We start from the raw sequence: 16,753 nt of genomic DNA, 5'->3' as shown, positions 1-16,753 counted from the left end.
AGCTTTCATTTTTAAATCTGAGGGTACTTCAAAAAGTTCGTGGAAGGATTCATATTATCTTTTAATTCTATTTTTCCATGAATGTTTGGAAGAACCCTCATATATGTAGCATTTTCCAGTTTCCTCTAAATTTCTTTTGGGATACTATATATGTAACACATATTCAATAGTATATGGTCAAAAGTGTTGGATAGACTTTTAAAAATTATTTCATTTGCTAATGAGTATGAGGGTTCTATTGAAACATCACCTATAAGCTTTATCCCATAGATCCTGCAGTTATCGGTGGGAATGTGCTAAAATAAGGAATTTTTTATGTGATAGAGATGTCCATTCCTGTAGACAAAGTCAGTTGTTCCTTACTGAAAAATATCAAGTTTCCAATGCAAATTAAATGTCTTTTAAGAAACAAAATACCACCTCTTTCTCTTTCCCTCACCCCCCAGGATGATGCTCCTGAGTTGGAGGAAGGATTTATTGTCAGGATCACAGAAGTGAACTTGGTGAACTCTGACTTCTCTGCAGGACAGCTAAGTGTGTGGAGGCCTGGAATGGAAATAGCTGAGATAATGATTGAAGAAAATGATGATCCCAGAGGAATTTTTAACTTTCATATTACTAGAGTGAGATGAACTTTTGCATATTTATAGTAATATAGAAGCTTATCCCTGCTGATTTGGCCAGTGTTTTATAATATATTTTCTGCAAAATAATTGGCTTTGTTTGCAGATATTTATAAATAGAAAAGTAACCAAATTTGTCTTATAAGCTGATTTTTAGTTCTCTTTGAGCTAGACCAAAGGATTAAACAAGTTTATTTTTGTTAAATTTAAATGTAAGAGTTCTGAAGACCTATTATGCATACTTATATCCAACTCTTAACTTCTATGTTGAAGGGTGAAGTATAAGAAATATAAGTAGAAATGATAAATTTAGAAAGTGATGACTTATGAGAACTACCATTTCTGTCTTGCCTTTCAACTTACATTCTTTCCTTAAAGGATGGCGGTGGAGTGATTACTGTCTATGAGGTGCCTCCACCCTTGAACGTTCTTCAAGTTCCTGTAGTCCGGCTGGCTGGAAGCTTCGGGGCAGTAAATGTTAGTTGGAAAGCAACACCAGACAGTGCTGGCCTGGAAGACTTCAAGCCATCTCATGGGATTCTTGAATTTGCAGATGGACAAGTATGCTAGTCATGAACATATTAACATTTTTTTGATTGTACTTCAAATATTTTATAGGCATCCACCAAATGAACGTGCATTAGTGATTGCTAAATGTATTCTGTAAATGTTTTCATGTTAAGTCAAACAAATATTATTAATTAATGTAGAATTTATTAAAGGGCACAGGAAGAGAATGTTAAGAAGCAAGAATCTCACCCTTTTCTGAACATTCCTACTTGATTCTAATTAAAAAGAAGTTGTGAAACAAGGTAATAATTGACTTAACAATTGCCTAACAATGTATAAAAAACTGAGGAACTAGATTATTCCTATGAACTTCAGTTTCTTTTGGAGGTGCCTAACAATGTATAAAAAACTGAGGAACTAGATTATTCCTATGAACTTCAGTTTCTTTTGTTCCATTTATTTCTTAGTGCTTGTAAATACAAATATTTATTTATTTAGAATTTGCACTAAAAGTGTACACTCCTTTTACATAATATTCAAAACTTTATAATTAGAAAAAAGACTAAAGTAATAAAAAAGGAACAAAATAGTTAAAACTTGAAAAAATTGAAAAACAACATTCTAGATTTAGGCCAATGAATCTTAAACGTTGGCCGTTTTGTAACATGTAAGAATAAGATGTTTTCGTGAGATTTTAAATCAGTAACTGGAAAAGGCATGTGACCAACCATGAGAATGTTAGTAACTTAAAATTGTAGTATTTATATACGGGTAGCCTGTTTTTTACCAAAATTTACATAATATACACCGACTTATTACTTTCCCCTAAAGAGGCAATAAATGTTGCTAAAAACTAAGCTTATAGATATAGATTTTCCTACATATAAAGCCCTATCATTGTTAATATTTTTCAGATCATGAGTTCTTTAAACATTTAGAACTTTGAAACATTTCATACTAAAAGGAGGAGAATGCAAGTAAATGAGATTTTTATGTTGAAAGTATAAACAAATAAATTGATATATCATTGAAACAGCTTTCTAACTTTAGTTATATTATCAGCAGTTTATTCTGTAAATGAAATTGAAGGCCCATCATTTTCCCATCATCCTTAGGATCATAATTATTTCTAAAATTTACATCCTGTAGGGAAGATATTTTATATTCTGTAGTACAGATTTGAGGTGCAAACATTTTTAATAAGCTTCCATTTTAGCATTTGATTTTATTCAGGTTTCTGCCTATCTGAGTGTAATGTCCAGGTTTCTTGCTTTTCCCTGTTAGATTAAAGGTTTTAGACGGACTTGAAAAACTTCATTTTCTGGTAAATGCCTGTGTCAAAGTACTGGAATTTCCCTCTGCGATACAGAAAAAGATTTTTAAATATGGAGATACAACTGGGATATTTTTATGACTAAGAGTGAAATCACAAAGCTGGATCAAGTTTATTTATGTCTATAAAAACTTTTAACATAGACCCAGACAAATGAACTGAATCTTGATTATAGACATCTAATAACAGCAAATTGGGGTTTTCTTCCTGTCTTCTGTTTCACCTACATTACGAGAACAGCATTTGAAACCAATGGGGTTTATTTTAATTGCAGAAGGCAATGATAATTTTTTTTGGTTCCATTTTATATCACGTAATATTAATACCAAGCATTCTGCATTTTATGTTTGTGCAATGGTTGTTAGCGCCTGCATGACATTTAAAAGATTTTGTTCAAGAATAAGGATTCATTGCTTTTTGTATCTGTAAACAGTACTATATTTTATTACATATATAATTTTTCTTATTTTGAAAACAATAGACTTTGTAAACTTTTTACTTTGAAATATTATAAATATTTGTGATTTGAAGGTATGTTACAGGACAAAGAAACTACTTTTTTCTATCGCACTGTGTTTCTAAATTTCAACTAAAAATTTTATATATGAGCAAAAATTGTTATTACATTATTTCCTTCCCCTTTCCCTCCCTCCCTCTCTCCCTCTCTTCCTTTCTTCATTTTTCTCCTGCACTTCTTCTCTTCCTTTCATTCATAGGTTACTGCAATAATAAAAATCACCATAGTTGATGATGCTGAATTTGAACTCGTAGAGACATTCAGTCTTTCCTTAATCAGTGTGGCTGGAGGTGGCCGACTTGGTGATGATGCTGTGGTAACTGTTGTTATTCCACAAAATGATTCTCCATTTGGAGTATTTGGATTTGAAGAAAAGACTGTAAGTTTAATACATCAGGGGAGTGGCTTGCCTCAGGCTCATTTTTCATATAATTTTTCCTACAATGGTATTTTTTATTTTTGCTTTGAAACTCTCATTACCCTTCATTCATGAGTCTCTTCTCAAGGCTTTTTTGAGTTGGCTGTTGAAGTAGGGGGAAGTCCTGCATCCTATGCACATAGTTTTATATTAATGAAAGTTACAAAATGGGAACAGATTTCTATGTATTAGACATAGTAGACCAAGATTACTTTCTGTCCAGACCTTCTGTTCCCTGCCTGCCCTACTGCCAGGCCACCATCCTGGTCACAAGGCAGGATTCTGTCATGAGTTTGGGTGTCGCATCCCAGAATGGCCTTAGCTTGTGAGAGATTTGTGTTACCCATTGTTCTTGTACTCTGTTGTGACTTATATTGAATAATATATACCACAGGCACTCCCAGATCATGTATTTCTCTGTATTTCTTCCCTCTAACTTTTCATTGGGTGTTTTGTTTCAAGATCTGAAGGAGGGAGCCTAATTATTATTGGTTCAATCACTGAAGGAGAAAAAACAAGCTTAATCAATGAGAATTAAATATTTGTGCAGCCAGGTTTGGTGACTAATACTCAATTATTTCTACATCTTAAATATAAAGCACTGCAAGCCCTATTATAATTATTATTACATGATGATTATGTCATAATTACTATAACTTTACCTTTCAAGGGAAGTTTCACGATGAAATAATTATAAAAATATTTGGATAATTTCCATCTACTCAGCAACTTTTCTGGCTCCATATGTTGTCATTCCCTTTATTTAGTCACTTATTACCCATTACTCATGGGTAATCAGTAATTTACTATAGATTATTTCTCATTATAAACCAGTTGCTGTAATGCCCATTGTCTTTACTGTCCTGTGGATGCAACTCTAGACCTACAACTTTCCTGTCAGGACTGGGCTTCCTATATGCTCCAGAATTTAAATATAAGCTAATAATTGCTTAATGATTTGGTCATTGAATGTCAGTAAGAAAATGGGAAACATAGAAGGACAGAACACACTTTTGTTGTAGCCCAATGAGACTCTTTTTCTTCCTGGGGAAAGAAATAAGCAGAAATAAGTATTTGTAAAGAGTGGTGGATTGGCTATAGAGTAGCAGTGAGTATCTTCCAGGCAACATAAAGTCTGGGACAAAAGTGTAAAGAGAAGAGTAAAAGTATCCACGTTAGTACCCTCAGATAGACATCATTAATATTTTGTTGTATTTCCATCCAGGCTTTCTTTGTGTATATGCAAAGAAATATTTTAGTACACATGAACATGTAATTTATTTTTCATAAACTGTTTCTATTAGCTTCTAAGTTTAGATAAAAAGATCAGGTTCAGTGTTCAAATTTTCAACTGATGAAACCTTATAGTGATGTTTTTGCTTTTATCTTCACATTTTTGGATTTAGGCATTGGACAACATGTTTAAAATCTCTTCTTACTATTAGGGAAAATGAAGAGTTACATTACTATTCATAAAGAATTTTTGTTTATTCATTTTATCTTAACTGCTGTCATAAACTTTAGTGCTCTAAAACTAGTTTAAGCACATTTAGTGTGGGAAATAATATCTTATTGTAATAGCCTCAAATTTCCAATTTGTCTTAGAGTCTAAAGATGAGATTTAGGTTACCGAACCCCCATTGTGTTATTCCTCATAATCCTTGTTATGAGGCATAAATGAGTTGATATATGTAAGGCACTTATGCCTGGCTGTGCACTCAGCCGGTGTCAATTGCTCTTTTTCTTGTTGCTAGTATTAGTGGTAGCTTGTTGCTCAGCCCTTGGTGGCTGCTTTCCGTATATCCTATATTTCTTACTGCGTATGTCTCTTGATAACATGGAATTTATCTTTTAATATCTATCTAAGATGTACAGTATTGTGCAAACAACGAACATTCTGTTCGTATCAATTGGTGACACAGACTAGATTCAGAACTGAAGAACATTGAAAAAAAGATCATTAGCTTAAATCTGTCAATATTAATAAGTTGCTCACAAGGGCGATGTGTTAGGTATAGCAAAACATCAACAATAGCAGAGACCCATGCTTTATTTTAATGAGGTATAGTCAGCATTAGGACTCCTGCACAATCTTTCTCTAATTTGTATTTGATTTTCTTTTGCATGGTATTACTTATGATTTCATATGATAGTATTCAGTATATCTGGAACTTTTTTTGAAATCCATATGCATCATGAGAAAAAAAAATCACATGTGCATGTACACACACACACACACACACACACACACACACACGCGCAAGCATAAAATCCCTAGATATCTGAACTCTGCCTCCATCCCACCATAAAACTGCCCCTTCTCTCACATTTCCTCTCTTGATTAAGGGCAAAGCCAATCAACCAGTCAGATATCTGGGTGTCACCTCCCCTTCCTGTAATACTTGCATGTATTTGGTCACTGAGTCTGGTCAATTTTTCCTGTTAAACATGCTTTCTCATTGTCTAGAACTTTATACTGAATCAAAATATCGCATACCATAATAACAGAAAGACAACCTCACATTTACAAAGACTCATAACTTTTAACAACCATGTACACTTTGAAAAAGTAATTGAGGTGTTATTTCATCCAATCAAAAACTTAATTAAAATAAATAATTTAAGAATGGAAAGCACATTACAGTCCATCTCCTTGTGTTCCAGCCTCCCATAGTGATGACAAGTGAAGGTGAAAGTAGACAGGTCCAAGATCTCTTTCCGTGGGTAATTGGTTCCTACCACCACTGGGAATAACTCCTCTTTCCAAAGTCCTATAAAGCATTTTTAAATGTTCTATTTGTTTATGTCTGATATTTTCCCCCAACAAGTAAGGCCGTCCTTGATCAGAGGATAGAATCAGGAGGTTTGTCTCCAGAGTCAACCATTTCCATCTGGTTGTTTGGTCACCAACTTGGTATATTTCATGGACAAGTGCATTTCATGTTCAGCTTCACTGTTGTATATCCAGGTCTGAAGTACCCATGTCTCCATGGGTTCTAATTTGGTTTTGATGATATCTGCAGTCTTCTTCCAATCCTGATGAAGGCTAGTGCTATCTCTTCCAGCAGTACTGCACAGGTGGATCTCTGTTCCCACAAAGCATCCTCATAGCAACTTAGTGCTCACATTGGCAATAGAGATTCTAGTCTGCAGTAGCTATTAGACCTCACATACATCCCAGATTGTACCAAGATTTACTGTGTAATAGTTTCCTGAACTGCCCCCAAATGTAGCAGTGACTGCAGGGTCAACGTTGCCCCACTTATAGGAAAATTCTCACAGTAGTTCTGTTCAGTCCTACCTTGGTAATAGGTTGAAGTTCTTTCTTCCTTTTTCTGTCTGCACGCAGGATAGCTCCATACTCTGTTTACAGAAACGAATGGTCTGCAAGTGATAAATTAGTGGGGCTTTGCCTTCCCTGGGAAGAAGATTTTGGAATGTAGATTAGTGTCAGAAGGCTTTTTAGGGAGTGCTTTTGGGATCAACACTGTGTAAGTGAAAGAAGCATGATTGGGATGGGGTGAAGGCAAGCTGTGATACAGTCTTAAACTGACGCTACAGTTTGTTCTGAAGAGGGACTAACTCTTCACAGCTGTCCTGATTTGAAGCAAGGGTGAGTTTTATATTCTGTGCTGAGCAGTCATAGGATGTGGACCATGCCAGGAAGAGGCTCTGACCCTGCAGGAGGGGACTTTTCTCAAACGAGGCAGTTTCCAGAGGAGCCTGACAGATGAGAGCTGGCTGCTGGAAACACTCCCTACAAACGGGGTAATGAATTCTTTGCTGAAGGGGATCTTAGTGGACATCAGAGCATCCAACACGGAGGTCTAGGGTAGGGCCATGCTCAAGAGAAGCTTAGTCTAGGAGCCCCTTCCACTCTTTCCCTTAATATTTTATGAATAAATGAATAAACGTTATCTTTCTCCTTCCCACTTTGACCTTTTCCCTCTACCCGTTCCTGCCTCCGTCCCATCCCTTCCACAGGTGTTGGCCCCACGTGTACTCACTATCATTCCTTCCCTTTCTTGTCTTTCTCTTAGCTCAGTAATTTCTTAGAAAGTTTGCTGGGTTTTCAGTGTGGGCTGGGAGAGGTAAAATGGTCTTTAGGGAGAGAAAAAATAAAGGAAAGGAAATATACAAGAACAACTACATTAATAGTTTGAGACATAACTGTGACACATTCATTTTTATCTCTACCTTTTCCTCTCAATTCTAATAAAACACTCCAATTTGCCCCATTCATGGCTGATTACATTTTCTTCATTTTGAATTCTGCTTGTTATTGCTTCTCATGAACATTTTAGTTTTGCAATTGCATTTTTCTTTGAGTTTTTATTATTAAATAGTATTATTTAAATCTCTTCATTCGGGTTGTTTTCTCTTCATAGTTTCTTATTCCTATTTTACAGTATAAGCATTTTTAAAAATTTGGTGAGGGCCTCTAGGAAAATGTGTACTTCCTGCCTGCGACCGTATTAAATGTACTCATGGAAAATCTGTAATTCCTGGGATACAGGGCATCACGCCCACCCCTTTTACTCCTTGCGCGTTGTGAAATTGGTGTAAAGGGGTAGAGCTGATGAGAGGGGGAACACAAGAGCTCTGTGCTGGGTGGCAACATGTTATTCTGGTCAGTGCAACCTCTGTGGCCTGGAGTTCAGAGAAGTCAGGAAATGGATCTGATCTCCTCTGTGGTTTTCCCTGTTATTTAGGTTCATGGTGTGGAATGTGTATGAGTATGTGCCATCTAGTCCACCCCAAATTGATTCCTCCACTAGTGGAAATTCTGTGTAGATTTTAGAAACATTTTTTTTATCTTTAATTTCTTTTGTTGTCAGTTTAGGCCTTTTACGGTGTCTACATGTTCATTTGAAGAAGGCACAACTCACCCAACCAGTCTGGTGCCAGTTTAACTCAGAAATTTCTTTCCTCTATCTTTATGTTTTGATCTGGTATAAAAATATAGGCACTCATGGTAAAAACCTCCGACAATACAGAGGGATGTAAAAAATAAGTGCAATTTTCCTGCCTCCTGGATCTTTTTTTCCTACTTCCCAGAGGTAACCACTATGGACAGTATATCCTTCCAAAAATTTTGTATGCGCTTTTAAGCATATGTATCTTACTCTTACACAAGTGGAATTTTACTCTGCAATCTGTTCTGTAACTTGCTCTTTTTACTTTACAATTTATCTTAAACATTTATTTAACATACTAGCCAAAATCCACTACATTAAAAAATTGGTTGCATATTTTCTGTTGCATAGATTCCCCTCGGTATTTGATACTATTAGGTTTCTTCACGATCCCTCTGTTTCACCAAGTTTTTTTGTAGTTCTGACACTTCTTATCTCTCTGTGATTAACATTTTTTGCTTAGTGTTTCATTCTCTCTAGTTTCCCTTTCTGGACTGTTTATACGCTATCGCAGACTTCTTCTATCACCTATATTTGTATCATTTTCATTTACTTTCCTTTTTTTCCAGTCTTGGTTTTCTTGTGATGCTCGAAATAGCCCTGAAAAGTAAAAAGGATACAGATTTTATAGCTAGCTAGACGTTAATTCAAATCTTCACCCTATCATTTCATACCGTGTGACTTTAGGAAAATTCATTAATTTCTTTCACATTTGGTTTCCTACAATACAGATTTTATAGCTAGCTAGACGTTAATTCAAATCTTCACCCCATCATTTCATACCGTGTGACTTTAGGAAAATTCATTAATTTCTTTCACATTTGGTTTCCTACTTGCAAAATGAGGATAATAATGGTTAACTTGAGCAAGGGCTCTGAGGAGCACATGAAATAATGTTTGTGAAGAGGCTAACCAACTTCCTGACACTTAGAAAGTGCTTTATAAAATAGCTGTAACTTAGAAAAAAAATAATGAAATAGCAGTTTGCTACCTCAACTTAATATAGTGAAGCCTAACTCCTTTTCCACATTGTTTGATTAAAAAATTAGGGGCTTTGAACTTCAAAAACTAGGAAACAATTTATATATATTTTTTCCTGAGGTAGCCTATTGCGGCATTTCCCAAACTGCTGCTCTGCACTGCTCTTCTGCAGAATGGTAATAACTGTTCTAAATTTTAAAGAAAAAAAAAAAGTCCATGTTTAAATAGATTTGGGACAATCTTGATTCCTATGATTTAGCAGTAATGAGAAGAAATTTCACAATGGGGGAAAAAGTATAAAAGAACTAAGAATACATTTAGCCAGAAGCAAGTTGGACCTATATGAAAACAAAGAAAAACAAAATCTTAAAAGCGAAGGTAAAAGAAAATTGAAATGTGTATGCAAAATATCAGATTCTTGGATGGAAAACTAAATTTTCTTATGAATTAGGCCCCTTTATTTCTGCCTACAGGTAGTTTTGTTAGGAAGGTTCCTCTGCTAACTTAGCACTGGCCAAACATGCCATGAGTTGGATGTGCAGTGATGACAAACGACGACAGGCATTTCAGGACTGTTGATAGCACTGATGACTGTGATCCAGGATCATTCATAACTTTGTTTTCTTGCTTTGAATGGAGCTAACTATCCCTTAGGAATATTAAACCTGTGACCTTGTCTGTTTATGTCACGGTATGCCTATTTAGCTCTCTTCAATGAATTAGACTTTGAATGGCTGTGAATTTTCAGTAAGTTTAGGAGTTGAGTTGAATTTTTTTTCTGTTTTCCCTGTTAAGAATCTAAATAGGATTTATAGTCAGAGCTGATTTTTATATAGTAATTCTTTCTAGATACAACCTGCAATTCTAGGCAACAAAAAGAACATGTTTTAAAAATATTTCTGGACATAAACATTGTTCTGCTAATAAAAACATCCAAAATTTGTCTTTAGTCAATCTGGAAAATTTATTGTCTCTCTCATTTGCTGTAGACTGAGTCCCAGAAGATCATTGCATTACACACATTTCAAGACACTGTGTTGGAGGAAGACAGGCATTTCACCATTCAGCTGATATCAATTGATGAGGTAGAAATATCTCCAGTAAAAGGTAAGAGAAATTCACATTTTTGGAAATCAGAAAATACATCCTCAGAAAAAATATAACCAAATAATCAGTGGTTACAAAAATAAGCAATGGTCGGTTTTATAATCCCTAAATTATTTACTAAAACATAAAGGTATCATTTTTGACCTATATTACAAGTAAAGAATTTTGAAATTGAAATTATAATACACAATGTTGGTAAAGTCATAAGTCAATGATTTCATAGTGCTTAGCTGTGTGATTTTTTAAACTAAAGATGTTCATGGTAGCAATTTTTATAAAAAATAATATGAAAGGGTTCTAAATGGTCCAACAGCAGGAGAAAGAATACTAATGTAACAGAATACTATTCCATTCAAATACAACCATTCAAAATGATGTAGCAGAAAAACTCCTAATTACATTAAAAATTAAGAACACTTAATTACGTGGATAATTGTTACGTTAATAGAACAGGCTTCATAACAACATGCTCAATGTAATTCCATTTTTGTCATGTGCACGTCTCACATAAGTTTGGAATTGTTTACTTGAAATGTTAATTGTGGTTTTTGATTATCTATATGTTCTAAATTATTTACAATTGTAAGTAGAGCTGAAATAAACATGGGAGTACAGGTGTCCATTTGACAAGATGATTTCCATTCCTTTTGGTGTATATATAGTGGGATTGCTAGGTTATATGGTAGTTGTTTGAGGAATCTCCATACCATTTTCCATAATGGCTGCACCATTTTACAGTCCAACAGTGTTGGAGGGTTCCCCTTTCTCCATATCCTCACCAGCATTTGTTATCCTCTGTCTTTCTGATAGCCAGTCTAACTGGGGTGAGATGACATCTCAATGTGGTTTTGATTTGCATTACAATGATCTTATATTACTTTTGTAATAAAATGTTATTTTAAAACTTAACATATGTTTGGTATTATAGCCTTCCTATACCTATTTTTATCTTAAAGTAGTTACTCAGATATTTTGACATTTCAGAAATAGGCATCATAATTCTCATTTGCATATGGTTCATACGATGATTTGTTTCTTGGATCTGCAGGGAAGAAATTAATGATGGTTTTTTTGTGCTGTAAGCAATAACCGTCATATTGGTTATTGTTATGAAGGCACTTCAAGAAGTTCATGGAAAGATTTATATTACCTTTCAATTCCATTTTTCCATGAACTTTTTGAAGTATTCTCATCCATGTCTTTTTTTTTGCCATCAAGAAATCCATCCTGTGCAAGGGCCTGTGGCTAAAAGCAGATTTTGTCTCCAAGGCAAATCTCAAAATTATAGAGAGTATCACAGTATATACTTAGGATATTTATTCTTTCTGCATTTTTATCTACTTTCCAACAAGCCTGTCGAGAAATCATATTATAGCTTAAGTCTTAAATTGGCTCAGTTGTCTACATCACCTTAAAATGACAGGGTTAATGTCACGTAGGCTAACTAGATATATGAATAAAAATATATCAGTGGATCAGGGTAAATAGTCTATCAATATAAAATTTTTTTTAACATATTTCTGTCTAACTGACTTATTAGCATATGACTAACCACTCTTGGTTTCATCAATTCATTGCCAGAGAAAGTGAGAGTATAATAATCCAGCTCTTTGTTTTATGAAATCCAAATGTGTACTTTTGGAAACAATTTTTTCTAGTTACTGCTAAATTATCATATACATACTCAAATTACTTGATAACAGTTTTTATTTTCATTTTCATAGAAATATTTGACACAGTATTGTAAATGCTTATTATTAAATGTTAGAGTCAGAAAATTAAAAATAAAAAAGTGCCCTCAAGAATTCTTGCTTTTAGGGCCGGCCTGGTGGCGCACTGCTATAGTGCGCCGCTTGGGAAGCGCGGTAGCGCTCCCGCCGAGGGTTCGGATCCCACATACGTTGCGATCCGTGGCCGGTCCCAGGCCGGTACGGGCGCGACACTGAGGGTTGCGATCCGTTGCCGGTCACGAAAAAAGACAAAAAGGAAAAAAAAAAAAAAAAAAGAATTCTTGCTTTTGCCACGTAGTCAGTTGACGTAGCCACATAGCCAATTGTAGAGAGCTGCAGAATGGTTACTGTAGAAGTGAATTAATGCAAATGGTAGAGTAGCACTTGCTTATCACACGGGTGACAGTGAAATTAGTGCTTCACTAAACTGTGATCTTCAGCAAGTTATTTGCCTTAGTGTCTTCAATGTGCTTCAGCGTCCTCATAGGTAAAATGAGAATATTAGTGCCTAACTTTTATGGCTGTCATGACGATTAACAGGGTTAATTAACTAGGTTAGTATATGTGAAGCACTTGGATCATTGCTAGGCATATGCTAAGTGCATGCATGTGTTTGCTACAAAGCAGTATATGTCATCTTCAATTCAGGTAGTGCATCAATAATCATTCGAGGAGATAAAGGAGCATCAGAAGTTGGGATAGCGCCATCGCATAGGCACGTCCTCATTGGGGAACCCTCCAACAAATATAATGGTACTGCTATCATCAGGTAAGGGCTTCATAATTTTTCTTTGCCTCCACGGGGGTTATGAAGTTTTATTTAAATAATCAGCATTAAATATGTCACTCTTAATACATACATAGTCTTCAAGCATTGTCATTTTATGTATTGGTAACATCCTGTGGAGAACAGAACAAACATTGGGCAGAAATTGAAAATGTATCCTGACCTATCTTGAAGTTAGGTCATGAGGAGGTTTCTAACTTTTTGGTGATTTGCAGGACTTGGTTCAAGGAAAGCACACAGAGTTGAGATCAGAAGATCTATGCTTTCACCCCATTCTGTCACTAAACATGTGCTGTAAGAGAATGACTTCATCTCTGTAAGCTGGTGTGTCTAAGCTACAAAATCATTCCTTGAAAAGTTATCAAGAGCAAACATTTTGACTCTCAGTGTTCTAAAATCAGGGCCTACCATACAACTAAAGTAGTAGAATCATAGGCAAGTTTGTTTTTCCCAAATTTTCTCATGAAGAGTGGGACAGCAACTATTAATGAAGTAGCTGGATTTGGCTTCATACTTCGTGCTTTTGATGTTGCTCAAAGGTGATACTTCATCCTTTTCTATTAGTATGTGCCTGTGTTAAGTGTTTACTGTTCTTTAGAGAACTGTTAGGCTATTCACATTTTGTACCTTGTGTGGTGAGAGTCTTTAAATACTTCTTTTTATTCCTTTAAACCTTCCACCTTCAGTGTTTGATTTTTGCCAGTATTCTTGTCAAGATAGATTTAACATACTTCGGATGTTACCATACTGGAACTAAAACACTTTCTTTTGGTTTGTAGTTGATAGATAAGGTTATTCAAAAGCATAATGTTCTTAAAATAAGTGAAAATTGGTTACTGTTGAAAGACACAGCAAATATTTAGGAAAAGCATCTTCAGTGAAAATGTGTTGAATTTACATTTGTTTATTGTTGTAGCCTTGTTCGTGGCCCAGTGATTTCGGGGGAGGTCACAGTTTTCTGGAAGATATTCCCTCCTTCTGTGGGGGAATTTGCTGAAACATCAGGAAGAGTGACAATGCGTGATGGGCAGTCTGCAGCCATTGTAGTGATACAGGTATCAACGTTTCTAGTTTCTGTTACACTCTTTGCTCTGTGTGTGTGTGTGTGTGTGTGTGTGTGCATGTGCTTATGGGTGGGAGTCGGGAAGGAGATTAATATTACAGAGTTTGTTGTTATTTACCTGATAGGTGTTTTTCTTTAAATTTTATAAATTCCACTGTCAATGGCTCTTTTTGTCTTTTTCTAGGCTTTGAATGATGACATTCCTGAGGAAAAGAGTTTCTATGAGTTCCAGCTCACTGAAATCAGTGAGGGAGGAAAACTGAGTGAATCCAGCAGCACTGCCAACATCACAGTGGTGGCCAGTGACTCCCCCTATGGCCGATTTGCCTTTACACATGAGCAACTTCGAGTGTCAGAAGAAGCACAGAAGGTATAGTGTGAAGTGCTTACAATTTTCATATCATTTTTGTTTTTGATATTGTGAGTAATCTTTGAAATGTATTTCCTTATTCCAGAGTTTTTCACAAACTAATTAATTTGCTCCTAACATCATTATTTTAACATATAACTTTTATAATTTTATAAATTTATTTATCATTTTAACATAATCCTGATAAATAGAATATTTAATTAGAGACAATATTGTCTGGTAGATTAAACATTCAAATCAAATAAGAAGATGCTTTTCGCATAGGTTAACATCACAATCATTCGTTCGGGGGGATATTTTGGCCTGGTACGACTCTTCTACAAGACAGTGAGTGGGACAGCAGCAGCAGGCTTGGATTTTGTTCCTGCAGCCGGGGAGCTTCTCTTTGCAGCAAGGGAGCTGGTGAAAAGTCTGCATGTTGAAATCCTTGATGATGACCATCCTGAAGGCCCTGAGGAATTTTCTCTAGCAATTACAAAGGTGGAACTCCAGGGAAGGTAAAGGAAAAAACGAAATTAGAAAAAAGAAAACAAGAAAGAAAGAGGGAATGAAAGTAAAAGATATAGTGTGGAGAGTAATACTGAGCTGTTAAACAGTTCTTTCCCTGCTCTTTCTCAGGTTGTGTGACATTAGAACAGGGTATAGAATGGAAATTGTGACAAAGACTGTTATTTTTTGCAATTTTCTAAAATGTGTATATTTTTCCCCTTAAACTTGAAAGTACATGTTTCTGTTGTGTGAGTGCGCTGTGGCTGGCCAGGGAACTGGACATGATATGGGCTTCTAGTAATTTGGTGAGGAAATAGCCTAAGCGCTTCCTAAGTCAGAGGTCAGCTGGGATGGCAGAATTTGCTTCCCCATATTTCCATACTTGTAAAAGGACTGAAGCAAGGGATATTTTCCTTGGTATATCTGAAAGCAGTATTGTCTTCTCTGTGGGTGAGTGAGTAGATGCTTGCCCAGTAGCACTTTTAAGGTGGGGAAAAATTGAGTCAAAGGTAGCTGGCCATTAATGTGTAACATGTTTTCAGTGAAGATTGAGAATGAACCATACTGAGTCCTTTTCATTTCCTGATTTAGTGGGGCAGACTTGATTGACAAGGCCAGAAAACACCTTTAGCATGCTTAAATATCCACAGGTTGAGAGCTCACAGGTTAAGCAGCCCTATAAGCACCTCTGCATGGATAGCTTACACAGAACCCAGAAAGGTGGGACCTTCAGCTAGAATAATGTTTGTATTTATAGAAGTCTTAAAGAAAGAAATTTTTCTTATGCATGAAAATAATTTTTTTGCATTTGTTATATAATTACCATGCTTTAAAAACTTTTTTAAACAAAAATATTTCACTCATTGATTTAGGTAGAGTGTATATCATCCCATCTGGGAAAAAATATTGTGGACTCACATACACTTCAAATCTTAAATTTCCCAAAAATGATTCTGTATTCGGTGATTAGAATGAATTTGTATGTATATTAAATTGTTAAAATTCAAGCTGGTCACTGACTGTTTTAATTAAATAAGTTCAATTTGGTAAATGTAGCTCATTAAGTGTGAGATCATATTTGTGTTATTGATTAACTAGGGCTTGGAGATTTTGCCTTCTCTACTACCCTTAAAAAAAGCAGTTTCTACTTAAGTTAAATTCTGGAGAAATGAGTTTTTCCTTCCAGAGAAATTTCTATGCTTTCTTCGATCTGAAAATGAAAGTAGTTGTATTAGTCCGTTTTTGTTACTTATAACAAAATATATGGAACTGGGTATTTTGTAAGAGAATGAAATATATTCCTTACAGTTTTAAAGGCTGGGAAGTCCAAAGTCCAGGGAATACATCTGATGAGGTTCTTATTTGGTGGTAGCTTTACAGCAATGCTGAGGTCTCCCATGGCAGAAAACGGCAGAGCAGATAGAGAGTAACCTCTCATGTGCTCTTCTTTTAAAGCCCTCAGAACTACACCCTTGACCACCATTTTTAATCCACTCACTATGGCATGGTCCTACAATCTAATCACCTCTTCAAGGGTCCACCTTTCTATGACCATATTAGGATTTCCCACCCTCAACAGTTACAGTGGGAATTAGGCTTCTAATATATGAACTTTAGGGGACACAATTCAATCAATCCACAGCAGTAGTATAATCCAGTGTGTTTCCCTTCTTGCCTCGTTGCTAGAAAACACACTGCTTTGGTATTCAGTTATGATACTAAGCTAACCTACAACCCATTTCAGACTACTACAGTCATTCTTATCATTTATTATTTTAATCCTGTTTTCTAATTTTACCTTATATGTAATCTTATTAACCAGCTTTTAAACTTTCAATACGTTAAGTACCAGTTAAATAAAATCTGGGAGTTGAAGGAAGAGCTAAAATGGTTTAGTGCCATTTTTTAG

The 16,753-nt window shown here is 35.4% G+C and overlaps 1 protein-coding gene across 1 annotated transcript in view; it reads left to right on the top strand.

The window, feature by feature from the left end:
- The window catches only part of GPR98 (G protein-coupled receptor 98), a gene marked incomplete at its 3' end in the record, with an annotated part of 235,145 nt that overhangs the window by 144,872 nt on the left and 73,520 nt on the right, over positions 1-16,753 (top strand). Inside the window, exons 55-63 of the mRNA XM_008580425.1 lie at positions 447-623; positions 1,002-1,184; positions 3,183-3,362; positions 5,437-5,463; positions 10,288-10,405; positions 12,784-12,904; positions 13,839-13,977; positions 14,170-14,355; positions 14,620-14,852. Coding sequence (XP_008578647.1) covers positions 447-623; positions 1,002-1,184; positions 3,183-3,362; positions 5,437-5,463; positions 10,288-10,405; positions 12,784-12,904; positions 13,839-13,977; positions 14,170-14,355; positions 14,620-14,852 — 1,364 coding nt within the window. The remainder of the gene's footprint in view (positions 1-446; positions 624-1,001; positions 1,185-3,182; positions 3,363-5,436; positions 5,464-10,287; positions 10,406-12,783; positions 12,905-13,838; positions 13,978-14,169; positions 14,356-14,619; positions 14,853-16,753) is intronic.

This window comes from Galeopterus variegatus, unplaced genomic scaffold (genome assembly GCF_000696425.1).
Source record: "Galeopterus variegatus unplaced genomic scaffold, G_variegatus-3.0.2 Scaffold2087, whole genome shotgun sequence".
NCBI lineage: Eukaryota > Metazoa > Chordata > Mammalia > Dermoptera > Cynocephalidae > Galeopterus > Galeopterus variegatus.
This window is presented reverse-complemented; position numbering and strand designations above follow the sequence as displayed.